Source organism: Borostomias antarcticus (assembly GCF_949987555.1).
Source record: "Borostomias antarcticus genome assembly, chromosome: 5".
NCBI lineage: Eukaryota > Metazoa > Chordata > Actinopteri > Stomiiformes > Stomiidae > Borostomias > Borostomias antarcticus.
The window spans coordinates 28,677,523-28,704,025 of NC_140238.1; the positions used below are offsets into that span (position 1 = coordinate 28,677,523).

Sequence of the window (26,503 nt, forward strand, 5' to 3'; positions counted from 1 at the left end):
GACCTGGTTACCTGGATAGTGTGTTTTCTGATCAGAGACCTGGTTACCTGGGTAGTGTGTTTTCTGATCAGAGACCTGGTTACCTGGGTAGTGTGTTTTCTGATCAGAGACCTGGTTACCTGGGTAGTGTGTGTTTTCTGATCAGAGACCTGGTTACCTGGGTAGAGTGTGTTTTCTGATCAGAGACCTGGTTACCTGGGCAGAGTGTGTTTTCTGCAGGGTGACGAGGGAGGACAGGAGCAGACGGGCGCAGCACAGCAGGGCAGAGGAGGGAGAGAGGGACGGAGAGAGGGAAGAGGAGGATGGGGAGGAAGAGGAGGAGAGGATAGCCTGTAGCTGGTCCATTATTCCAATGTTACTCAGCAACATGGACACAGCTGGGGAGAAAAGGAGAGACAAAGTCAGCATACTCGAGTTAACAGTATATATATATATATATATATATATATATATATATATATATATATATATATATATATATATATATATGTGTGTGTGTGTGTGTGGTGTGTGTGTCACCTCTCTCAGCGCAATGGTGTGCAGACAGGCTCAGGCAACATTGAAGATAGCTGAGGGCCGGAAGCAGAGCCTGGGGGTTGGTGGGCTTCAGCTTCCCTGCCAGGTTACTTACTATACTCTCTCTCTCTCACACACACACACACACACACACACACACACACACACACACACAGAGAAAGACATTGCGGGAAATCATTAAGACAAGGACATCAATACAAGTAGACGTAATCAGATGATGCCCCATATAAGAGCTCTAATATCCCGTTGTTACAGCATCATGATGAGGCCTGCGGTTCCGAAAACACCTCTCTCACCTCCAAACACAGCGTTATTAGCTCATCCGATACACTCGGCTGGAGAGCGGAGAAATGAATTGATTGAGCCGGTAAATCAAACCAGAGTGAAGCCAGCACGGCATGACGGGTGGGCTGCATACCCGTTCTCTATCTAGCTCCCTTAAGTGTGCATTTGTGCCCCCCTCCCACTGTACAGGTCAAACATGTGCTACTAGAGACACGATACACCACACCGGTCATTTGCCACTCAGATAAATGATGACTAATGGTGGGATAGGCTTATCTAGAGCGTTACTGAGCAACAGTGAAGACCCAGGAAGCAGAGGAGGGAGGGGGGGGGGCACAGCGAAATGAGACCTCCGGTATCGAGTGATCACGCCGAGACGGGCGTGAGGCTGGGTGCGCTGTGATTGGCTCGAACTTCGAGGGTGACTCTCGATTGGCGGATTAAGAGGAGGGGGGGGGGGGGGGACCGACGACCCCGCGACCTCACCGTGGTAGAGCAGTTTGAAGTGTGTTCCGTCCACGTCGTCGTCCGCCGACGCCCCGCTGGTCAGACACAGCAGCCTCAGGACCAGAGAGAGAGAGCCTCCGTCTGGAGGAGAGAGACAACTTGCAGAGATGCATTCCTACATTTCAATGGCAATTTCCTTTATAATAGCGAATAAACAAGTTGTGAGCTCATTCGTTGCCTTATCTTGGTGAATACAGTAAGTGGCCCTTTCGCATAAATCTGGGCGTACTCCCAAGTGTGCCCTTCTGCTCATTAAACTTAGCTGCTGTACTCTGCTCGCACCTCACACATTAACCCCTATTGTGTGCTATATCTTCCCTAACCCTACTCTATTGATTGCTTGGTCCTACAGTATCTTGTTCTTCTCTGTAATCTTTCACTGCTTGGCACCTGCACACACACACACAAGCAATTCTTAACAATTATTTTAACTGTCAGAGGAGAGACGGAGGAGAAACGAATTGGAAGCGAGCAAAAGAAACGGAGAGATATGGGGGTAGAATATACAGGGCTATAGGCGATGTTGAAAAAAGAGAGAGATCGAAACCCTCTGTAGCTCATCTCATTACATATTCACCCAAAGGAATAGTCCACTCCACTGTAGCTTATAAATGAAATATATATGAATGCTAATTTCTCTAGCATGCATGTGCAGTGTGGGCTAGGAGAGGAGATGAGAGGAGAGAAGGTAGAGGAGAGAGCAGAGGGTAACCAGTTTAAAACTCCGCTGGGAACACTGGGCCTTGAGCGGGGCAATTAGCCTGTGCTCTACAACCTTGGAAAGAGAGTTTCCATCAGCTCAGCAGATACCGGGAGGAGGAGGAGTCAGAGAGGAGCTGGTGTTCTGTGTGTGATGAGCCAATGTTTTCTCTACTGCACTGTTTGTACAGTAGCTATCCATCTTGAGCAGAACAAGAGGTTTTAAAGCAGGGGTCTCCCACTCCGGCCCTACTGTCTGTGTGTGGGCTTTCGATCCAGCAAACTTGGGACCACTCATTCAGCTAATTAAGGAAGTGATCAGCAGCTAATTTGTAGAGCCAGACACGCTTGGTTAGAGTTGGAGAGAAAGCCCCCAGGTGGCTGGGTAGCTCTCCAGGACCAGCCCTGTGTTTGAATGTGTGTGTGTGTGTCTTCACCTTGGCCTGGTTCCACCAGACTGAGTCTCTGTAGCACCTGGAGCAGGGTGGGTGTGATTAGGGCAGACAGGCTGGCATCACACCCTCTTCTACCCTGTAGGAAGCCCCTCAAAACGGCCAGGGCTCGCTCCGCTAGGGGCCCCTCCCTGGAGCACACCACACCCTGCATGGAGAGACAGGAGAACATAATGTACGATATACATCCTTCTCTAGTCTAACGCTAGCCTGACTCACAGGATGGGCTCATAGGATTTTGAGATAAGCCTCTCATTGGCGCCGCTCAAATCCAATCAAATTCAATCACCAATCAGATTCAATCCCCTGACACTAATTTGCAAGGGCACAGTTGGTTAAAAAAAACGTTCAGTGCCAGAGGACCTCAGGCACCTACTTGGTGTATATTATAAAAGCATGCCTGACATGTATTCAGGTGCAAGACTATGGAGTGCTTTGTAAACTACAGTAATAAAATAATCTTAACATCTATTCTAAAACTGCCAGGTAACCAGTGTTGTGACTGTAAGTCTGCTGTGAGGTGTGCCCTCATTCTGGTCCTAGTGAGAACACGTGCTGCAGCATTTTATATCATTTGAAGTTGACTAATAGCTTTCTTTGGTAGATCAGATAGGAGTAGTAATCCAACCTGCTGCTGATAAAAGCATACATTCGTCTTTCAGTGTCAGCCTGGGAGAGAAAATGTTTCACCGTAGCAATGTTTCTGAAGTGATAAAAAAATAAGTCTTTCTTAATATGGGCCTCAAAATTAAGATCTGAATCAAACATGACACCTATGGTAGGTTTCTGACGGCATTTGGTGTTCAGTGTCTGTTGTCAAGTGCCCAGATAGTCTCTCCCTTGCAACTTTTTCACCAATGAAGTTGTTACGGCTCGGGTTCCCGCACCTCCACCCATCAATCAGTGAATCTATGCTCAGTCCAGAGTCCCAAAACTCATTCCCATCACAGTATGTAGGCCTACGAAAATATGTATCCAGGATTCCTACAGTGTAAATAAGCTGTGACATTTATCCTTTTTTTTAGTTAGAGCTATCTGAAGCACTGCAAAATATCCAATGTTCATGAAAAAAAAGAGATTTCACTGACATGGTAGATGTGGTGTGACATTTTTCAGAATTATACAGTATCTCAAATACAATTTGACAGGATTTTGAATTCTGTCCTCATTCCGTCCTCCTCAAACTATTGCTCTCATATGGAAAAAAAACATTACCCACAAATTACAATCCTAATAGTGCAACAGCGCAATCTCCACCAATCAGAGATGTCGCTGTTGGTAACCCCACCCAACCTCCAACTAGGACTACATCTGGCCAAATTGACTGATTGGCCACTGATTGAGCACAGCTGCAGTTACTCTGCAAATAGGAAGACAAGCCAAAAAACATTTCAAACCCCAGCTAGTTTGTCACTCATGAAGATGATAGATGGATACATACATACATTCATGAAGGCTGCCACATGCCTTGTATCATTTAAGTTTGTTTGAGAACGTTCTTTTGTAGAACTGAAGTTTTATTAGAAGATAAAGCTGGAGACCAAACTGCCAACTTCTCACTTGGCACAACAAGAACATGTCCTTCCCTTGGTGTCTATGGTTGTGAGTTCAAGCCATGGGTGATGCAGAATAAACATGCTAATGCCTACTCAGGTATTGTACTGTTTGGATTTCAGTCATGATTTAAAGATATTTTTTCATTTAAGAAGTTTTAAATAATTAGGGTACCGGGAGAGACCCTCATGTATTTGTCATTCGTCTCCTCCTTCCTCCTGAAAAACGCACGGCTCCGATCCAGTGCAGCCACTATCATTTATCATATTATATCCACTAACTTGTATTGACAACAAAGCCAGAGATGTTTAGATTCATCCGCATCCCATATTTGATCAACAAACACTTCTACCTAACACTATTAATGAAATACCAGCTGCAAAGCAATCCTGAATTCTCGAGTTGTTGTTGTTGTGCAAACTTGTGACCCGGAAGCGGCTCTTCTTCTTCTACGGTAACCTCCAAACTCAGTCAAGACCTCCCAAAGTTAAAGCGGTTTACAAACGTATATACTGCGTGTTTTTGAGGGATTTTGTATATGCACCTATGGATCCACTGAGTGTGTTAGCGGCGACAGGGTATCTCGAGAGTGCACCCTTGGCGAAACTTTGATGTCGGCCGTTGTATATGATCATAAATAACCTTATAATATGGCTTATAATGCTAAATTCCAAACCATGTCCTTTAAGTTGACACCCCCTTGCTCAGCATCTCTGTGTCAACTGGTGCAAACAAGCTCATACCACTGCTCCATGGAGGAAGGTCAGCAAGCAAAATGTTTGGTCATTGTTGAAAAGAGCGCCCTGGAATTGTTATGACTTATAGAAATCAATTTCGAGAAGTGATCTCTCCTAGCATTTCATATTGCCTTATTAAAGGCATAAAGCTGTTTTACATCATGGTGAACCTGCAGCTTTGTCTTTATCCATGTGCACTCAGCTCTGCATGTTCTCTTAAGTTGATTGATCTCCTCATTTCTCCATGGAGCTTTTTGTTTGGCCAGAACCTTTTTCAGTTTCATAGGTGCTACAGAGACAAGAGCGGCATTCAATTTGGTATTAAAAGTGTTCACTAAAGCCCCACTTCAGGGCTTGTTACACAATTTGCATTCATTATTATTTTGATTAAATCAGCTGCAACAGAGTTCAGAAAGCGTTTCTGAACAAAGCATTGTGTGATGAGCAGTGTGCTAATCTCATCTTTGGGTATCAATGCTGTGAAGAAAATACAGAGGTGGTCAGAAATAGCAAGGTCACTGACAGACTGCACATCAGTCGTAAGACCCTTTCTAATCACAAGGTCTTGGGTGTGACCTTGGTTGTGAGTGGATCCAGTTACGTGCCGACTAAAGTCCATGGAATTCAAGAGGTTGATGAAATCCCTGGCCTTCGAATCACCCTCATTATCAACATACAGATTAAAATTGCCTGTAATGATAATCTTATTATAGTTTGTGTGGATAATGGACAGGAGTTCAGAAAAATCTGCTAAGAAGGCTGGACATTGCTTGGGTGGCCTATACACAGATATGGAGGCTGGCACTTCAAAATTACAGCATGATATTCAAAAGAGGTAAATTCAGACTTGAATATAATTATACCAACAAAGTGCAAAATGAGAAGTGAATGAGATTCGATGCGGTTTCCACTCGGGGTAGTACTGGTTGCCATAGCAGTAGTCAACACTCACAGTATTTGCCACTGGACTCGAAATTGCTGCGAGTGATTTCTCAAACTAATTGGCTACAACCTACTAGGATAGACAGGAGTGCACAGTCAGCGTGTCAAGATATAAACAGTGGGTGGGGATAACAGACGCCAGAGACAGTTACGTTCACAGACAATGGACAGGCAAGGGCTAACAATATACAGACAGCACACCATCCCCTGCACAAAGACCCAGGATGACCCCTCCCAGACCTACTGTACTGTACAGGGTCTCCCTCCCTCACCAGCAGGGTCAATATGACTGAAGGGCTCTTCTCCATCACAGCCAGCAGGGCGGCGATGTCTGGGTCCTGGTCTGACTGGGTCTCGGCCTTCTTCTCCCCCTGCCTCTCTCCGTCTGTCTGCTCAAGAGTCGAGAACGAGAGAGAGAACAAAAAAGTATTATCCTCGGTCTGTTGCAAAGTCATTTAAGATCATTTGCCACTCCGATCATCGAATTGTTCTTTCAATCGAATCATGATAGCCCTGAAAAAGGAGTGGATCCTAACCTTGGTCTGCGCCGGGGCTGTGGGTGTATCTGTGGCCTGGTGGGTCAGCCACAGCTCCAGGACCCGGAGTCCGAAGCGGTCTGCCAGCTCTGGGTAGCGATAGATGAAGTGGAGGAGAGGAGGATGATGGGTGTAGAGGGAAGAGAAACTGGGGCCGAAGGACAGGGCCTTGATGATGCAGTTGAGAGGAGCCTGGGAAGAGAGGAGAGAACGGATGGAAAAGACCGAAAAGAGGGAGAGAACGAAGGAGAGAAAGTGTGTGAGAGAAAGCAATATTCTCTTACACACACCATATAAAGTAGCACAACTTTATAAGCTCATTTTGCAGCAGAGTTCATACTTCCTGTCTTAGTGTCTATATATCTATTCATTTGTCTACTTAAATATGAATATAATTGAATATAATCAGAAATAATAATTGAATAGATGGATCATAATTTAATAATAATATGAATAATAGAATAGGCCTGTTGCTACTGTACAGTTGGTGTCTAGTTAGTCGATAAACGGTACACATCTACAGTATTATGGGTGTAACGATACACTCAGCTCACGATACACGATAACAGGCAGGAACAACCAGGTGCTCAAAAAGTGAGATAAACCATTAGTGTTGTTGGTGCTCTTGGATCACTGGGAATGGAGGCAATTTCAAAAAAGAAAGATGAGCAAGAAAGAGGCAGATGATGAGGGGGAGTACAGGGATGTGGAGATTCGTTGAATGGCCTGAGGAGAACCGGCTCCAACTCAACAATTAGCAATAGCAAGGAGCTATGTATGTATGTACAGGTATGTGTGTGTGTGTGTGTATGTATGTCTGAGGTATGTACGGTATGTACGTACAGTATGTATGTATATGTCTGATGTATGTATGTATGTATGTATGTATGTATGTATGTATGTATGTATGTATGTATGTATGTATATGTCTGGAGTGTGTATGTATGTATGTATCTATGTATCTATGTATGTATGTATGTATATGTCTGAAGTGTGTATGTGTGTATGTATGTATGTATGTATGTATGTATGTATGTATGTATGTATATGTCTGAAGTGTGTATGTATGTATGTATGTATGTATATGTCTGAAGTGTGTATGTATGCATGTATGCACGTATGCATCTATCCAACAATCGGTCAGTCTAATCTATCCAGGGCTGCGTTACCCTGCCGAGGTCCGGACTCCTGTCCTGAGTGACAGCCAGCAGGTAGAGGGCAGACCTGAGCACGGAGGCAGGCAGGGGACCGGTTCCCTGCTCCTGCGCTGAACACAGCAGCCTGGCCATGCAGGAGAACACGGTAGAGTCAGGGAGTAGCCTGGAGCACACACACACACACATACACACACACATACCCACACACAGGAGCAGATAAATACACACACACAAACTAATTAGAGGTATGCTACGCTGGGTCTTGGTATATTAAACTAACCCCCACAAAGCACACACACCCTTCCATTATACCCTGCTCCCACGCTATGTAAATCTGTGTCCGCAGCACATGTTCATTTTGAGAATACACAAGATGAGAGGCTTTCTCCCTGCCCCTCCCTGGCGGGCATGGCGGTTCCAATGAACAGCCTGGCTGCCAATTATGTACACTGTTTATGCAGTACCCTTAGTATGTAAATAGCAAAACTGGACCTGTGAGGGAATGTGTGAGTGTGTGTGTGTGTGTGTGTGTGCTTGTGTACCTGTCCCCATGCTGCAAGGCCAGGTGTAGCAGTATGACCAGGCAGTACTGAGTGGCCCAGGGCCCTGTGGAGTCAGACTGGGGCCCCGGGGCCTCGCACAGCAGGGAGGGCCACTCGGAAACACGGACGCACAGGGACGGCAGGCCGGACCTCAACGCGCACGCCACCTCCTCCGCGTCTGGGGAGTGGAGACGGAGAGAGGAGGAGTAAAAGGTAGGAAGGAGAAACGAGGAGGAGAGTGTGTGAGAGAGAGAGGGTGGGGGAGAGAGAGGGGGTGAAAGAGAGAGATAGATAGAGAGAAAGGGGAAGTGTGAGTGGGGAAGAGAGCGAGGTAGCGAGGGAGAGATATTGAATAACAAGCCGGGGGGAAGGAGCGGAGGGTGAAGCGCTATCTGGTGCCGCTGCGGGTCTCGGTGAGAACACGCCTCGCCTGTCACTCCTGTGTCGAGTTTCCCCAAAAGCTTCCGAGCGAGAGAACGACCTTTCAGTCAGCGGTGGAGGGCGGATGGAGAGAAGATATTGGGGTGGTGGGACTCCGGGGGGGGGTGTGTGTGTGTGTGTGTGTGTGCGTGTCGGAGGTGGTGTGTGTGTGTGTGTCGGAGGTGGTGTGGCTGGGTGAGTCAGAACCTTGTCGGGGAGCCAGCTGGGACAGCAGACACACACTAAGCTGCTGCAGAAAAGCACTGCAGGCTGCATTAAGACCTGGGTTCCTACGAGAGGGAAAGAGAGAGAGAGAAAGAGAGAGAGAGAAGGGGGAGAAAGAGAGGAAGGGATGAGATAAACAAAAGACGGAGGTTTATGGGGGAGAGGTATAATATATGTATAAAAAGCATGATCAGACCATATTTTGAAAGGGTGAACTTGTATAAGTGAAAGAGAATACAACACTGTGTTCAGAAGGAAGTGGTCTCATTTCAGTCTGAGGATTCCATTTCATTCCGGCTGACACACCACAAGTAACAACTACACGCACACAAACACACACACACACATAGTCATTACCTGGGCGCCAGAGGCATTTGAGGATTTGGGCCGAGCAAATGTGTGTGTGTGTGTGTGTGTGTGTGTGTGTGTGTGTGTGTGTGTGTGTGTGTGTGTGTGTGTGTGTGTGTGTTTGTGTGTGTGTGTGTGTGTATGTGCGCGCTCTGGCCCTTCTGTTACCTGTTTCCTGCACAGAAGAGAGCTTTGTGTTCCAGAGCCAGCCTGTAGAAACCAGAGGATGCTGGAGGGAGGAGGAGGAGAGGAAGAGAGAGGAGGAGGAGGAGTAAGGGAGAGGAGGAGGAAGAGGAGAGGAAGGGACGATAGAGGAGGAGGAAGAGGAGAGGGCGGGATGATGGAGGAGGAGGAGGAGGTAAAGGCAGAGGCAGGTCGTTACATTGTCATCAACTCACGTAGGAGCTGAGCATAGCTAGTAATGACCGAGCAATAGCCCCTGACCTCTGACCCTCAGCCTGTGACCTTACCCAGTTTGTCAGAGAAGAGGGGCATGAGGGCGGGCAGTAGGGTGAACTGGCATGACAGAATGGAGAAGAAGTACTGAAGCACCTGAGCATTGGGGACACGCTCACACTGTCTCTACACAAACACACACACACACACACACAAAATACACACACGTGTCTACATGCGCAAAGGCAGACGAACCATCCTTCACACTAGTTAATGGAACTACAAAATTAGTTCTCAGTCATCAGACTCTCATCTACTGTGCGTGACTGCTGGATATTAGTCTCTGATAAGTGCTGTGTGTGTGTGTGTGTGTGTGTTCCCTCACGGTGACAGTGGGGATGCAGACAGTGTCACAGCACCGTAACAGACACTGACACAGAGACTCCAGACAGGCCTGGCCCTGGCTCTGCTTCCCTCCACACGGAGCTGTGAACGAGTTCTCCTTCAGGCCGGGCTCTGACGCACACTGCTCAGCCAACCTGACACACACACACACACGGTAATCAAACACACACACACACATATACACACACGGTAATCAAACATATACACACATACACACGGTAATCAAACACACACACACACACGGTAATCAAACACACACACACACACAGACGGTAATCAAACACAAACACACACACTCACCTTTTGTTCAGTGTCCTTGGGTCTTTATATTTCTTTCACCTTGTTCTTTTCAGTATCTCTCTTTTGTACAGCGTGAGGGTACCGTACAATATCATTATTACTATTATTCTGTGTTACAGAAAAGCCACCGCTGACCTGCAAGCAGCCTGGAAGCAGACCAGGGCCTGGAGTAGAAACCTGTCCCCTCTAGAGGCCTGGCTGCTGGGCTCAGCTCCCTTCAGGCTCCCCTGGGAAACAGGAGGGAGGAAGCACACCGCCGTCAGCGTGACCCCCTGGAAACGAATCGGAGTGAACGAAATCGAAACGAAAACGTTTGCCCCAAACGCAGAAGGTTTCGTAGAGAAAGTCAGTCCTACAGTAGTCTGGCTCAACGGATGTAGGTCTTGGCAATAAACCTTGTCATTCGTTGTCACACTGCCCAATCAGTGGCGAGTCTGGTGACACAAATTAATCTGATTCGGCCGAGAGGTTCTCTCGGCACCAATCAGATTCGATCTAGACTATTTCGCGGACTGTGATTTTTTCCCCCCCTATTGCAGAATGGTAATATGTCCAGCCAGACCTGTCTCCGGCGCTGGCACAGCGTAAACGAAGTGTGGAGATAGGTCTGGCTATGCAAGACTAGTCCTACAGTAACTCAGTTTAGTTGCTGCTCAACAGAATCAGAATTTGTTTATTGCCATTGTACTTACATAGATAGGATTTTTTTTTTTCGACACTGTGGTGCTTACAATAAAACAATGGACAAGTGCAAGGACAGGACAGGACGGTGCACGACAGGACGCGTAAAGTGCAGGTGAAGTGATACAAACATAGTTCAAAAAGTAGCGGTGCAATCGGACTGCTTTTTTTGTTTGCACAATTCACCGTTCCTCGTCCCAGGGGGGCGCGAGCGGTGCGGGACTCACGCTGGCTCGTCGATGAGAGGAGGGGAGGGGCAGCTCGGTGCACCTGACCACCACGGCCTCCACCAGCTTCTCCAGCTCCCCGTACTGGACCGGGCTGGACTGGTGGTTCAGTCTGGGGGGGAGAGAGAGAGAGAGAGAGAGAGAGAGAATGAAAGAGAAGGATAGAGGGAGGAGTGAGAGAGATAGGAGAGTGAGAAAGAAAGAGGGATTGAGAGAAATGGGGAGTATTTTTTATTTAACCTTTATTTTTACCGGGTGGTCCCATTGAGATCAAAGATAAAGAGAGCTGGCCAAAACAGCAGCATAAAAAAGTTACAGACAAAAACAATAATAAAAACATCAATAGAACATCAGATTACAGAGTGTACACATTTAAATACCTAAGTACATTAACACGAGCCAACGGAATAATTTAACAACAAGCTTGTGAGTGCTTCAAAAGCAGGCAGAGAGACCAGTTCCATTATCTTTAGATGTGTTTGAAGGCTATTCCAGGTAAGAGGAGCAGAGCACATGAAAGCCTGTCCCAGTTCAGTCATAGCGCTCAGCACAGACAACAGGATCACATCAGGTGATCTCAGACTGTAACTACAGTACTGACAGATCTCCCTGCAATGGGAGAGCTTATGTAGGCTGGGAGTTCACCAAGGATAGCTTTAAAATGAACAGGTACCAACGAATGAGCCTCCGCATGGTCAGCGATGGCCGGCCGGCCCTGGAGCACAGTGTGCAGTGATGAGTTAAGAGCTTTACAATTTGGGATCAATGGTAGAGCACTGTGAAGCTGAATCTAACACGCGCAGGTGATGGGAGGGTGCATTCATGTACAACAGAGCTCCATAAGCAAGCACCGGTACAAAGTTAGCAGAGACCAGTCTTCTTCTGGCCAAAAAGGAGAAACAAGACTTGTTTCTGAAATGAAACCCTAACTTCAGCCTCAGTTTTTTTAGGAGATTATACATTTAAAAATATTATTAATTATTAAGGAAAAATGCATTACCTTTGCTTTATCAGCATTTAAAAGCAACTTTAGCTGTGATAGCTGAGTCTGGATAATATTAAAGACAGCCTGCAACTTGGCAAGAGCATCTGTAATGGAGGCGCCAGCACAATATACCACAGTATCATCTGCATAAGTGTTGTGTGTGAGTGAGCTTGCTTTGCGCGTGTTTGTGTGTGTGTGTGTGTGTGTGTGTGTGTGTGTGTGTCAGAGCAAGAGGGAGAAAGGTGTTTGTGTCCACACACAAGAGGGAGAGAAAAAGGAAAGTGTGTGTCAGAGCAAGAGGGCAATAGAAAGGGAGATTGTGTGTGTGTGTGTGTGTGTGTGTGTGTGTGTGTGTGTGTGTGTGTGTGTGTGCGTACCTGAGTAAGGCAGTAGCGGCGCACGCTGCCTGTGTAGCAACCTGCAGACAGGTGGAGGCCACGCCTCCAAGCACTGCCTCTGCTACAGCCGCAAACCCCGGGCTGCTAGGGAATAAACGCACTCCGACAGGCTGCCTACACACACACACATACACACACACACACAAGTTCAGGTACAAATAAACAGTGATGACCTATCCGCCCTTAGAAAGATCAACAGTGTTATGTCTCTGTGTGTGACGTAGCACCATAGCAGAAGTGGGGAGGCCCGTTGTTGCCACAACAGCTAACAAGAGCACACACACACACACACACACAAACATACACGTGCACACACAAACATGCCCACCCTACACAGCCCCTAGCCCGTATTCCATATAGTGTGGGCACAGAACAAGACGCCAGTATACGGAGAGACTCCCGAGGGGGCCGGTCAAGCTGAGCTGAATGGAGAAGAAGCCGGTCCCGTGTGGTCGGTCTAACAGGATGCCTAGAGGGTTTGTTTATGGTAAAGACCACTGTCCTGATATGGATGTGGTGAACCCCACCCTGCTCTCTGATCTCTCTCTCTCTCTGGTCTCTCTCTCGCTCTCTCTCAGACAGACTATTGCTTGCTCGGTTCTTTCGGGGACCAGTCTTACTACATTCCCCTGGCATTAATGACTTGGAATCATCAAGTTAGTCAGTTGTCTTTTGTGTCTTGTCTGGATTGTATATACTTGCACCCTATTGTACTTTAGTGCTTTTTGCACAGCCTGTATATGAATATACTGCATATTGTGGCTTTTCTGCCTTTGATCTATCTATCTATCTATCTATCTATCTATCTATCTATCTATCTATCTATCTATCTATCTATCTATCTATCTATCTATCTATCTATCTATCTACAGTATCTATCTTTCAAATATCACACTCCTATCCTATCGTGTAGAATGAGAGGCTTTCCAATATCACTCCTATCCTATCCTGTACATTCAGAAGGAATTTCCGTCCCACACCCCCAGACTTCGACTGTGCACTAACATCAAAACAGTTTTGAATAAAATATTAATAACCTTTTTTTAATTAAACCTATGCGTGTGTGCGGCTGTATGTGAGTGTGTGACTGTACTTGACTACAGTAGGTATTGTGTGTTCCTGTATGTGAGACTCTGTGTGTGTGTGTGTGTGTGTGTGTGTGTGTGTGTGTGTGTGTGTGTGTGTGTGTGTGTGTGTGTGTGTGAGTGTGTACCTCTCCAGTATCTCGGTGAGCAGCAGAAGGCCCTGTCTCTGCACATCCAGGTTGGTCAGTCTCAGGGCCACCTTCAGACTCCGCACCAGAGACTCAATACCTGAATCACATGACACGCGCGCACACACACACACACTTTAAGGCTATGTCGAAGGCATTTTTGCCTCATCATCTAGCTCTGTGAAAGTGTGTGTGTGTCCCGTCCGCCTCACCGTACACCGCATGACATTGGGAGAAGAACAGGGCGTCTTCGGTCAGCAGCAGGAGACAGCTGTAGACCGACCACAGCAACACTTCACTGCTACTGTTCAGACGCTCGAACAGGAACTCTGGGAGAAAGAGGAGAGGAGTGACGTAAGAGCGGTCTTGAGTGAGTGTTTGTGTGTGTGTGTGTGTGTGTGTGTGCGTGCCACTCACCAGGTACATCTGCAAGGATGAAAGGGGCACAATACTGGCTGGGGGAGTGGACAAGAACAGCAGCCATACACTGGGCACTGGCCACCTGCAGCGTCTCATCACCACTCAGCAACAGCTACACACACACACGCACGCACACACACACACACACACACACACACACACACACACACACACAGAGTCACCTCCTGAAATAACCATCTTTACATGATCATTCGATTAGCCAGGTCATGACAGAGACCTTTTTAAGTATGAGAGGCAGCGGGCATCGGTCCAGAGAGCGCTGGGAGCTGCTGCCCTCCAGGTTCTGGTTCTGGTTCTGGTCCAGGTCAGAGAGGATCTGGTCAGAGGAGCTGTTCATCAACACAGACACCCCCTCGCCCAGCTTCAGCAGCTGCCTAAGGAGCCCTGTGACACACACACACACACACACAACATCCTTCACTGATTTACGTCAAATCTTCAATCACATATTTTAGGATCCTGCCAGTAAGGTCTTTATCTTAATAACACGCCTTTCTGTGTCTCTCACGCACACAGAAGAGTCTAATGCTTCGTTCCAGTTGTATCTAAAGCATCGGGTTTTCTGAGTTCTAAGTCAAAATCGTCATAAAATACATCACATGAACTCGGATTTCCAACATTTCTCGGGGGGAAAAAATCTACCCCAACCATGCCGCTGACGTCAAATCAAAATGGCTGCTCCGCAAATCAACAATAAGTGAGAGCGGTAATAAGAATTTTATTAGCGCTTCTGACTTATTTGTGTCTCATGAAATCAGTTGTACACACAGTACTGTCCAACTTCTATGAATGGACAATGTTGCTACGGAGTTCGTAGGCGCAAAATGGCGTGTTGTTATCAACTGGTATTGCTAACAACTTGGCTCGAACTACAAAGATGGGCCGAAAGTGGGGTTTTCTTTTTGTTTCTGAAACACTCTTAACTGGGATATGACATTGTCGCGGGCGGAAAATTCGAATGTCTGATACAAATGGAACGCAGCATTAGGAACGTCACATTTCCTAACCCACAGGTACCTCTAACGGGGATTACCACACCTCACTGGGCTCCTATTCCATGTACACGTTTATATGTTCTTTGTTCTCCGTCTGTCCTATACTGTTTTGTCTTTGATTGTAGTTTTTTGTTGTTGTGTTTTATGCTGCCATTTTTATCAGATGTTGCTCGAAAAAGAGCTCTTTGAGCTCAAGCTTCTTTTACCTAGTTAAATAAAGGCTAAAGTAAAAATAAAAATAAAATAAAAAAAACACTGAGGAGTGAGTCAAAATTAAGCTCGGTAACATGAGCACGAACATTCTCGAAATGACTACTTTCTACCTGCCCCCCCCTCCCCCCCGCCGGTTCCTCACCCAGGCAGTTGATGGTGAGCTGGGGAGAGCAGGCGTGGGCCAGGGTCTGCAGCAGCGCTGAGCTCACCCGCCCCCGGAGGCCGGCGGGGAGGGACTGGACGGCGGCGGGGGCCTCCCAAACACGCTGCCACACGTACAAGACCGAGGCCCGCAGATCCTCGCCTGGGCGCAGCAGGACGGAGCACAGCCCCTCCAGAAGAGGCACTGGAGGGAGGGGGGGGGTTGAGGGATGGGAGGAGGATGGAGGGAGGATGGAGGGATGGAATGAGGGAGGGAGGGATGGAATGAGGGAGGGAGGTATGGAGGGACCGAGGGATGGATGGAGGTATGGAGGGAGGGAGGGAGGTATGGAGGGACCGAGGGATGGATGGAGGTATGGAGGGAGGGAGGGAGCGGTGGAGGTATGGAGGGAGGGAGGGAGCGGTGGAGGTATGGAGGGAGGGAGGGAGGGGTGGAGGAGGAGAAATGGAGAGGGAAGACGGAGAGACGGAAAAGAGAGCAAATGATGAGAGGAAAAAAGGGGGGTTGGAGAGACGGGGGAAAAAAAATGAATGATCGGCAACAGGGACAGGACAAGAGCGATACCAAGAACCCCGCATGACTGAACATCAACAGGAAGCCCTGCGGTTCTCAGAACGCTCCACTGTACAGCGTAACGCTCCGGTGCGGACTGAAATGGGACCACGCCATGGCGTGCGCAGGCTTCCTTCTGGTTTAGGGCGAGCTTGATTTAAATGCATAGGGAGGGAGCTCCCACAGCCGCGTTGAGAGCGCATGGCGGGGCCCAGGCACAGCTGCTCTGTGGAGCGAATCAAACGCCTCTGAGGCGGGAGACACGTCTGATCACACACAAGCAGATGAGCAAGATGAAATGAGAGACCGAAATAGAGTGATGGGGGTAGAGGGAGAGAAAGGGGGAGGATAAAAGAGTGGGAGAGAGACAGATCAAGAGAGAGACCGAGAGGGCGATAAGAGAGGGATAAGAGACAGAAGGACAGTGAGATCATTCATCTGAGAGAGCTAGCAGACTTTCAACACAGTACAGACCAGCTGATGAAAATAATCTATATTCAAAGAAATGTGTTTGAGAAATGTTTGATGAAACTAACCCGGTGGGGTGCACATAGTGCTAGAAGGACTGCAGTTCTACTGGCATGATCACATAAAACTCACATAAAACTTTCTCTCTCGCTGTCCTCTTATCTTTGACTCCTCACCCTCTCCCTCCCTTGGTCCCTGACCTCAAACCATCTCATGATCATGCTCTCTCTCTCTCTCTCTCTCTCCACCAGTTTCTTTCTCCCACTCATCTCTTTCTCTATCTGCTCTGTCTCCTCTCCCCTTTCTCTCTCTCTCCAGCTTGTGTCTGTGGGAGTGACAGTGGAGCAGTGAAAGGGGCCCTGTGTGTTTTGGCCTCTGTCATTGTTTAGCTGTAATTACCCCAAACAGAGCCAGGGAGCGACTGATGAAATGCGAACCGTCAATACGGGCGGCCCTCATATACTCTCTCTCACACACACACACACACACACACGCGCACACACACACACACACACAAACACACACACACACACACAAACACACACACACACACACAGAACCGGCTCACTCAGGACAGCACATGTACGCACATTATACTGTATCAAACTACCTGTCAAACACACACACACCTCAACACAGAAGTGATTAATCGTTTCTAGATTGATACAAGCACCTAATGAGCAGTGACCATGTTATGCAGGTGATGGAGTACGATAGTTCAAGTGAGTGCACCATTTAAATACACCCGCATGGCACAGCGGAAGATAGTGTCCTCATTTTGGCAACCAAAAAAGCCAGTACAGAATCTTGATTTTCTAATGTATAGAAAATCAAGATTCAAGATCAGTTGATTCACCTAATGGCATACGCTGAAGTAGATGACATAGGACAGGGTGCAGAACAGGACAGGACAGTGCAAAGAAAGGACAGTGCAAATGTAATACAAAGAACAGCGTAAATACAAAATAGAGTGCAAATACAAAATACAATATATCCAATGAAAAGAAAGGCACAATGCAATTTACTCAATATATACAATATAAAATGTACTCCTCATTGGCACAAGTCTTCTATTCTTGGCTATATTCTCATGCTGTATCTCCCCATGCTGAGAGGCCAGGCTCTGGGGCACGTTGGGAGGGAGGGAGGAAGGGATGGAGGTAGAGAGGGAGGGAGGGAGACAATGTTGTCGTTCTGTATCTCACCGTGCTGCGAGGCCAGACTCTGGGGCAGGTTGGGAACAGCGTCTACCAGCTTCCCCAGGAAGGTACAAGTGGGTAGGAAACCCCTTACACTGGACGCCTCGCACAGCTGGACAGGAGAGAGAGAGAGAGAGAGAGAGAGAGAGAGAGAGAGAGAGAGAGAGAGAGAGAGAGAGAGAGGGGGGGGGGTGGGGGTGGGTACAGGGTGAGAGAGAGAGGGATGGAGGAAGAGAGGGAGGTTTGAGAAAGAGAGGGAGAAGGAGCAGAGAGCGGGATGAATGGAGGAAGGCAATTTCAGGAGTAAATTAAACTTGTGTTATTAACACATTTTGTCAGCGCCAGAGTATTGATACTCTGACATTATTGTGGCGCGGAATCAATCTTTCAGACACTGCTCGACAACCTCAATCATACAGCTATAGACACACACACACACAGACCTCTGTTTTCTATTAAGATATTATTCTACTGATAGAGCGCTTGTCCACACATGACCTGTGCTGTCAACCCTGTCATCCCTAGAGCCAGCCGGCCAGCCAGCCAGCCAGCCAGGCCCTCCGCCTCAACCTTTTACACTCTCACATATGGTGACATTACTGCACTATATGAAACCACTGGCAGTCAAGGTGTCAAGCAAGTGGGGAACATTTTACTGGGTTAGGCTAAGGATACACAAATACCATTTAGAGTGTGTGTGTGTGTGTGTGTGTGTGTGTGTGTGATCGTGTGTGTGTGCGGGAGAGAAAGAGACAAAGTCTTTCTGCCTGTCAGCTCACCTCCTAGCAGCATGCTGATTTCAAAGAAAGTGATGTTCAATAGTGATTACCAAAATAATGTAAATCCAATATTGCTAACCAGGACAAGCATTTAACCCAAATACTGGAGTATGTAATTAATCTGTGCCACACTAAGTGTGTGTGTGTGTGTGTGTGTGTGTGTGTATGTGCACGGGCTTGAGTTTGTGTGCAGCACAGGTTCATCCCACCTATTGTCTTCTCACCTGTGTGTGTATCTCATTCAGGACGTAGCGTACATACTGCTCACTCTGCAACTCGAGGAGCAGCTGAACCAGCACTGACACACACACACACAAACACACACACACACAATGTTATCACTGCATTATTCATGAAGGCTCAGCTGACATTGTTTTGAAACTTGCAAGTAGCACATTTCTCATGCACACAGGGACACTATTAAAGAGTAATAAGTGTCTTGCTTGGCCCCCAAAGTGCTTTGAGCCAGCAGCAATCCTCCAATTGCGGGTTACAGCATTCTGCTGCTGTACTCAACAACCTATCATACTCAGGCCAATAGTCCCGCTGTTTGAATCAAACCAAAAACTATTGGAATACACTGAATACATTGACTATAATGTGTGTGAACTAGGCCAAGAAGCTGCCAATATCAAAAGCCTCAAAAGTGCTTCCATCTTTCTTCCTCTCACGCTCACCTTGTGTGGACAGATCCAGAGTAGCTGGGTCCTCCACAGTGCGAAGAATCCCTGCGGGACAGCACAGGGGTTGCGATCAAGATGGTGTAGAACACCTGCATGCAGCCCATACCCTCCTTTTCACTCAGAAAAGTACATGTGAATCGTGAATTACAGCTGTGTGTTTAGCCCTGTATGTCTGTTTACCTACGCTCAGTGTCTTACCCAGTAGAGACGCAGTGAAGTGCAGGCAAACCCGCTGGTCTTGCAGTAGCAGTTCTCTGAGAGCCCCGGGACAGCACTTCAGCACCCCGCTGATTCCAGACAGGGCCACGGACTTCCGAACAGACTAGGAAGGCAACGGCAAGGCTAGTGGATCCCATCAATGTCTTGCTAAGGGTTAGCTAGGCTACCCTAAGTATTATGCTATCTTTAGAGGAAATGCACTCTATGAGCAACGTTTTAGGGGAAATATCTAGCTAGACGTCTTACCGCAATATCATGACTCTCCATCATTTCAATGACACAGGCGACGCATAGCAGCACGCCGTCTGGCTGGCCCAGGCGCCCGGACCATTTCGGGTCGTGCCTGAAGTGGATCTTGTCATAAACAATGTCCACGCTCGTCATCTTTCACAGTGTTAACAAGCTACTGCGTGTTTAAGAGATGTCCAATCTATGCTATATTTTGTTACCAACTTCGGCCGGGAAAAAACGAAAACCACCAGTCCTGCTAACGTTCACGTTAGCAAGCTGTGTTAGCGCTAGCTAGATAAGTAGCTATACTTCGGCTAACTGACAATTGAACTACTAACGGCAGTTGGCCCAAATTGTATGGGTTTCAAATGCAGTTTTAAGTCTGAATATGACATAAGACGAGAAAGTCGCTAGCCAATTCGGGCTCTAAATGAATAAAGTTCCGTAATGCCCAATACTGATGAAGAGATTGAGAATTTTCGCGGTAGAACAGTCGCGGTGTGGAGAAAGCGCGCCAACCCATACCTGACTAATCAAGTCACACTACCTAAGTGGCAGATATTGCAGAGTTTAGCTACTTGTAGGCTAGGCTACTTTACGCTAAATTATTTTTACATAGGCATATTATTTCCACAATATATGGAATGTAGTTGATTCGAGTGTATAATTGCCTATTGCAAAATTTATTTTCAAATTGCACATTGGATTGCAAATTTAAAAATGCATTTCTATTTTAATAAAGGGGCCAAAAAACGTTAATAGCCTACCTCGGTGTAGCCTACTGTAAATTAGATAGGCCTCTCTTTGACTTTTCTTCAAACCCATAACCTCAGAGAAAGAAAGCAAGCAAGAAAGAAAAACTAGAAATGGTGCTCAGAGAGCACAGATCTCCACCCCTGAGTAGGCTTCTTTTCGGGGCTCAGTGCACGCCAGAATTGAATGTGTTTTGTTTTCATTTGTGGATCTGCTGGCCCATGATTCGGATCTGCTCCAAAATGTAATTATATGCTAGCCCATGAGTTTCATGAAAATCTGTCAGGTCGTTTTTGCTTAGCCTAATCCTGGCACAAAAAACGAATGGAGGTGAATATGGCTGTCAGTGTCTGGGTGGTTGCAACACCCTTCCACCGAGTTTCATGAAAATCATTCCAGTAGTTTTTGCACAATCCTGCTAACAAACGCACAAGGGGGATGATGCTGGATTCATGCCCTCAGAAGAAGGATATTTACTGCTGAATGTTTAGTGGCCTGTTTGTCCAAGGGGCGGCATTTTGCAGCATTACTTAAAAGTGAAGGTCAGAATTTGGTTTCCATGACAACAGAGCCTGCAGCACTGAGCAACTGGGCTATCTGATGATGGAATGAGGAGGCGAGTTGGACCTATCAGAAAAGCCACACACACACACACACACACACATATTTATTCTTAAAAACTCTCACTCTCAAAGCCCCCTCACTTCCTGCACTATGTAGGCTAGCCTATTTTAGGCCCAGGTTTTGTGATCTTCTGAAGACAGCTGCATCGTCTGCCAGGTAAAGAAGTGTTTAGTTAGCCTATGGGCTAAACAAAAATCACTTTCCATTTTCATCTAAGCAACTGAGGAAATGTTGGCATTCAGTATTTCCATCTCACTTTAGGGGTCTGAAAACCTGCCAGACTTGGGCTGTGATGAGGTCTCTGCTATTCTGATATGACTTCAAACCACTTCCTCTGAGCAACACTGACACAAAGCTGCATCTTCTGCACATGCCACTCGAGGATGGTCATGGGTGGTGTGGTTAGCTAACCTTAAAATGAACCAAATTAACGTTAACTGTAGGCTAACAGTGTCAGAGAAGTTTGGAAGTCTGCCCCTTTAATTAGGAAAGTAGGTTACAGTTGTTTTAAATATTGTGGTTTGATATCTTGCTGTTTATATATTTTGTTAATGCCTTGTGTTTTTTGTTATTAGGCTATTATTATGTTTGTGTGTTGCTTTTGTGTCCTTGTGCATCAGCATATTATGTCACTTTCCTCGCATGCAAATAGGCTACTTGGCTAAATAAATAAAAGGAATTCTGATTCTGATTCTTGTGTTGATTTCATTACCCTCATACGTAGAGCCCACTCTGGACTGGTGGGGGTGTAGACCAGCCTAGACTCACGAGTCTCTAAACGCAGCGCTCAACTAAGTGGGGGAGACCTCGAAAGTCTGGCATCGCGAGACTACCGTCAGTCCAACCTACTGTCTATTAGCAAGCGTCATAGGCTTGAGGTTGTGTCTCTGCTCTCAGTCACTGTGGGATGAAAGACTTACTGTGACAACCTGTATTGATTGGAGACAGAGCAGGTCTGTCGTGACGCCTAGCCTATAATAGCGAAGAGCATTGAAAAGACAGTCAAAGTAACAGAATGTGTAGGACCAGTCTCAGTGTGAATGGGGTAGGCTACCAGGTGCTATTTGCGAGAGACTTGGTGAGCATTTGGGAATTAAGTTGATAAACATTTAGAAGACAAGGCGTGTCATTTAGCATTATAGTCTACCTAGAAAATGTGTGTTTGTTTGTGTGGAGTGAGAGAGAGACGGGAGGACAGGGGGAGGGTGCGTGCACGGTGACAGGGAGCTGCCACGATCGTCCCCAGAATGCAGGTGCGCGCAGGGCTCATGAGAACAGGTGAAAGTTGATCAAAACTTTCTCACTATAGGTCGTGAAAGGTTAGGCACTTGTATAGACGTCGCGCTCATCGGATCAATGGAATACCAGGCTAGGATGGAACTTTAGGACGCCAGATATCAGTCTGGCCTAGCGAATATCCTCCTTTTGCACGTTTTATTCAGGGACACCATCGGAGAGAAGGACATCTAAAGTTGGAGTGCAATTAGCCAAGGTAGAGTATATTGTAAAACTACATTTTTTATTTCACATATTTGATGTAGGCTATACATAATTTATAATGCAAGCTGAGCGTATTGCGTCATATTGTTCACTCGTCAGGTGTTTTTTTTTACTGAGAGTTCATAGGCTACTGGTATTTTTAGTAGGCCTAATGCCATATAGAAAGAGTGGATAAAACTTTTATTTTCAGCCCATTGACCAAACATGGTTGTAGCATAACTTTACTTTGGCAGTTGTTGTCGACAGTAGCCTACAAAACATTTAAAAGCTCCCTTATTTTGTGCATTTATAAATGGTTGCACAGCATCACATCTTGGAAGCTGATACGATGAGTCATAGATAATTTAGAACACCACAGCATAGCAATCCACCAAATTTGCAAACACAGGGACCTACAGCACCACAGCAAGATACACTTCATAATTAGACAACTTTTATCAACACATTTTGTCAATTAGTCAGCTAAAATTATGATGTGATGCTTAGCCAGCTGTGACAAACTTTGTCAAACTAAGTCTTTACTCCAGTTACAAACTGCAGTTATATTGTATTTTTACTCGGTGGCTGATCAACTTCATAGGAGAAGGCTCACTAATCCTCGTCAACAGATTAGAACTTTCCACATGTGATGTAAAACCTGTCAAACAAGATATCAACCAATAACAACGACAGCTCTCACCCCTCATATTCCTTGTTTTAAGAGAATACTAATTCTGTAACAATTCCATAATCCCCCTGAGCATGAAGGCAGTACAGAACTGGCTGTTATTGTATCATAGCCATATGTGTAGTCAGGAGGGACAGCTGAACATGCCTGGCAGGGGGCTCAGGGACATCTTTGTTGAAAAAGAAAGCCAGTTAGTTCCATTGCTAATTTGGATACAGTCCAGTGGCCAGAGAATGAAGGCAGGGAGATTGAATAATGAGACTCTCATTTTGTCATTTTGGATCATTACAATGAGGGATGAGAGGACCTGGAGGAGCCAACAAGACAGAGAGGCAGAGAGACACAGGGTGGGGGGAGGGGGGGGGGGTGCAGGAAAGGGAAGGGGGGAGGGTTACAGAGGTGTGAGGTTTTGTTGTGTCACAGCCAGATGGGTTGTGGGTAAGAATGGGGAGTATTCATTACTATCTGGGTCCTGCCCAGAGAACAGAATATGAACAGACAAAGATGGAGAGAGAATGAGGCTTTATTTTCAGCTGTAAGAAAGTGGGACGAGAAGAACTGAATGAGCGAATGAAAGAGAGAATGGGGGATAAAGAGAGAGAGAGAGAGATGACAGAGAGATGGGATTTGAGCAGTCTTTGGCAGAGACTCATTTGAGATCTGAATGCTGGATGATGTAAATTGTGGTAGCATGATGGAGAGAGGTAACCTGAAGAAGGTCTAATGTGACCGAATCGTTGTTCTCAATAAAGTTTTTTTTTTTAGCAAGTTAGGACTGTGCGGTAACAGGAAGTCTCTCTCAGCTACCTGGATCTAGTTATTCCTACGCATGCTGGAATACACCTGCCGAAAGAAACCAAACACTTGTAGTTGTGCGGCAGCCTTATAGTCTATGATGGAGACAGGGGGAAGTTGAGGAGGAAATGAAGGAAGAGAATACAAAAAAGATGGGATTTGGTGACTGCAAACATAAAAAGGAGAAAGAGAGAGAGAGACTTTCAGTGAAAGCTGCAGACAGAGAGTGGCCAACGTGCATGGGCTGGATGCTTATGTTATGTTATGTTATTTGTAATGCGTAATATGTAATATTGTAATCCAATAATTACATCGGCCCGGGGTGCAGCCCGGGAGACAGATAGGTAACAGAACGAGACACGACAACACAGAGACAACAGTTAGAGAACAGGAGACTGAAACATTCATGACAAAACACATAACACGCTAGCTCAGAAATCAACATTGAAAAGATGTGTTTTAAGTTTGGCCCTAAAGGACTCTAGAGTGGGGGCGGTCTTGTTGCTCAGAGGGAGCCCGTTCCACAGCTTCGGTGTCAATACAGCGAAAGCACGGTCACCCTTCCTCACTAGGCAGTTTGGCCCTAAAGGACTCTAGAGTGGGGGCAGTCTTGTTGCTCAGAGGGAGCCCGTTCCACAGCTTCGGTGTCAATACTGCGAAAGCACGGTCACCCTTCCTCACTAGGTTTGTCAACACGGTCACCCTTCCTCACTAGGTTTGTCAACACGGTCACCCTTCCTCACTAGGTTTGTCAACACGGTCACCCTTCCTCACTAGGTTTGTCAACACGGTCACCCTTCCTCACTATGTTTGTCAGCACGGTCACCCTTCCTCACTAGGTTTGTCAGCACGGTCACCCTTCCTCACTAGGTTTGTCACCACGGTCACCCTTCCTCACTAGGTTTGTCAACACGGTCACCCTTCCTCACTAGGTTTGTCAACACGGTCACCCTTCCTCACTAGGTTTGTCAACACGGTCACCCTTCCTCACTAGGTTTGTCAACACGGTCACCCTTCCTCACTAGGTTTGTCAACACGGTCACCCTTCCTCACTAGGTTTGTCAACACGGTCACCCTTCCTCACTGGGTTTGTCCGTGGGACCCTCAGGCTCAGTTGGTCATCAGATCTGAGCTTGGGCCTGGACCTAGAGGTGGAGGACTGGTCCAGGATCAGATCCGAGCTTGGGCCTGGACCTAGAGGTGGAGGACTGGTCCAGGAGGTCTTTGATGTAGGCCGGGGCGAGACCGTTGAGAGCCTTGAAAGCAAACATGCAGATCTTATATATAACTCTCTGCTTCACTGGAAGCCAGTGGAGGGAGATGAGGACAGGGGAGATGTGGTCCCTCATTTTGGTGCCTGACACCATTCTGGCTGCGGCATTTTGTACCCAGATAGCAAGCAGATGTGTAATGATTCTGGGCCATATATGGGCCGGAACTAAGCCACAAGGGCCAGATCTGGCCTGTATATGGCCCAGATCCGCTTGCTATCTGGGTACTAACTGCAGGCAATGGATGGTTTTGTCTGTAGCCCCAGCATAGAGGGAGCAACAGTCTAACCGGGAGAAAATTAGCATGAGGACGACCCTCCGTAGGTCACTGGGGGTGAGGAAGGACTTGATCTTGGATATGGTGCGTAGTTGGTAGAAGGAGGACTGCACCACAGAGCTCACTTGTCGGTCAAAGTTCAGTTCAGAGTCAAAAATGACTCCGAGGTTTTTGACATGTGTTTTCACAAGGGTGGACAAGCTTCCCAGGTTATGAAGACGGAAAACGGCATGGTCACAATGCTGCTACATTTGGTTCAAACCCCAGTCTCTTGTCCGTTATGCTCTGCTTTTTTCCCGTCTTGATGAAGTGAAAATAAATAGCTCTACTACTGGAGGATGGACTGCCCATTCTCTTTTAAAAGTCAGCTAAAGAATTTGCAATTATTCATCCCTAAGTAAGGTTGGACATGATAAAGACTGATAAATGACTCTGCATTTATTGTGACAGCTGCGGTGCCATTCTAATCTGCTTTACTGTGTTCGGATAGTGAATGCAGTCTGTGTTGAATGACAGAGCATTGTGGAATGATCCCGTGCTTCTGGCTTTATGATCAGTAGACTGCTTCTCTCCAGTTAATTAACTAGATGGAGAGATCACTTATATTAGGAGAGACCCAGCTGGAGGAAAGACAGAGCAGAATAGAGTGTGAAACAGGAACAAAAGGAGAAGGGAGCAAGACACTTTAAATTACATTTAAATGCTGCCAGGCATATTCCATCGGCAGCACACTGGCTCTGTAAATGCCTATCTAACGATCCGCCCACACACTGCACAGCTCGGCTGCACCCGAAGTAAGGACAAAACAGTTTTAACGTGTTATTACAGGGTCAGTTACTAATACTTCTGTTGCTTTCTCTCTTTTTCTCCCCCTCAAATCCAATTCCAAACTCATTTAGGTTTCTGATGACTTTCACTTGCCCCCCCACCCGCTCCCTATATCCTGTATTTCGTTGTTCTCCTCCTCCCATCTCCTGGGGCTGTCTTTTTTTAGCTAACCTCCCTCCCTCCCTCACAGACTCTCCCATCTCTTCGTCTCTCGTACCCTCTCTCCATCCATCTGCTCCTGCCGTACCTACCTCTGCCTAGTCCCCGTCTCATCTCATTCTCTCTGCGCCCCCTAGCCC

At 46.8% G+C, this 26,503-nt stretch overlaps 1 protein-coding gene across 1 annotated transcript in view; it reads right to left on the minus strand.

Moving 5' to 3' along the window:
* mei1 (meiotic double-stranded break formation protein 1) overlaps positions 1 to 19,642 on the minus strand; it is a gene marked incomplete at both ends in the record, with an annotated part of 29,779 nt that extends 10,137 nt beyond the window's left edge. The window contains 25 exons of the mRNA XM_084439061.1: positions 196 to 377; positions 520 to 630; positions 1,309 to 1,410; positions 2,466 to 2,628; positions 5,986 to 6,102; positions 6,250 to 6,441; positions 7,419 to 7,569; positions 7,949 to 8,126; positions 8,576 to 8,658; positions 9,110 to 9,170; positions 9,412 to 9,523; positions 9,723 to 9,876; positions 10,178 to 10,269; positions 10,951 to 11,062; positions 12,313 to 12,447; positions 13,547 to 13,646; positions 13,759 to 13,875; positions 13,964 to 14,078; positions 14,205 to 14,371; positions 15,338 to 15,541; positions 17,584 to 17,689; positions 18,581 to 18,654; positions 19,034 to 19,084; positions 19,238 to 19,361; positions 19,505 to 19,642. Coding sequence (XP_084295187.1) covers positions 196 to 377; positions 520 to 630; positions 1,309 to 1,410; positions 2,466 to 2,628; positions 5,986 to 6,102; positions 6,250 to 6,441; positions 7,419 to 7,569; positions 7,949 to 8,126; positions 8,576 to 8,658; positions 9,110 to 9,170; positions 9,412 to 9,523; positions 9,723 to 9,876; positions 10,178 to 10,269; positions 10,951 to 11,062; positions 12,313 to 12,447; positions 13,547 to 13,646; positions 13,759 to 13,875; positions 13,964 to 14,078; positions 14,205 to 14,371; positions 15,338 to 15,541; positions 17,584 to 17,689; positions 18,581 to 18,654; positions 19,034 to 19,084; positions 19,238 to 19,361; positions 19,505 to 19,642 — 3,141 coding nt within the window. The remainder of the gene's footprint in view (positions 1 to 195; positions 378 to 519; positions 631 to 1,308; positions 1,411 to 2,465; positions 2,629 to 5,985; positions 6,103 to 6,249; positions 6,442 to 7,418; positions 7,570 to 7,948; positions 8,127 to 8,575; positions 8,659 to 9,109; positions 9,171 to 9,411; positions 9,524 to 9,722; positions 9,877 to 10,177; positions 10,270 to 10,950; positions 11,063 to 12,312; positions 12,448 to 13,546; positions 13,647 to 13,758; positions 13,876 to 13,963; positions 14,079 to 14,204; positions 14,372 to 15,337; positions 15,542 to 17,583; positions 17,690 to 18,580; positions 18,655 to 19,033; positions 19,085 to 19,237; positions 19,362 to 19,504) is intronic.
* Positions 19,643 to 26,503: the final 6,861 nt, after the last annotated feature.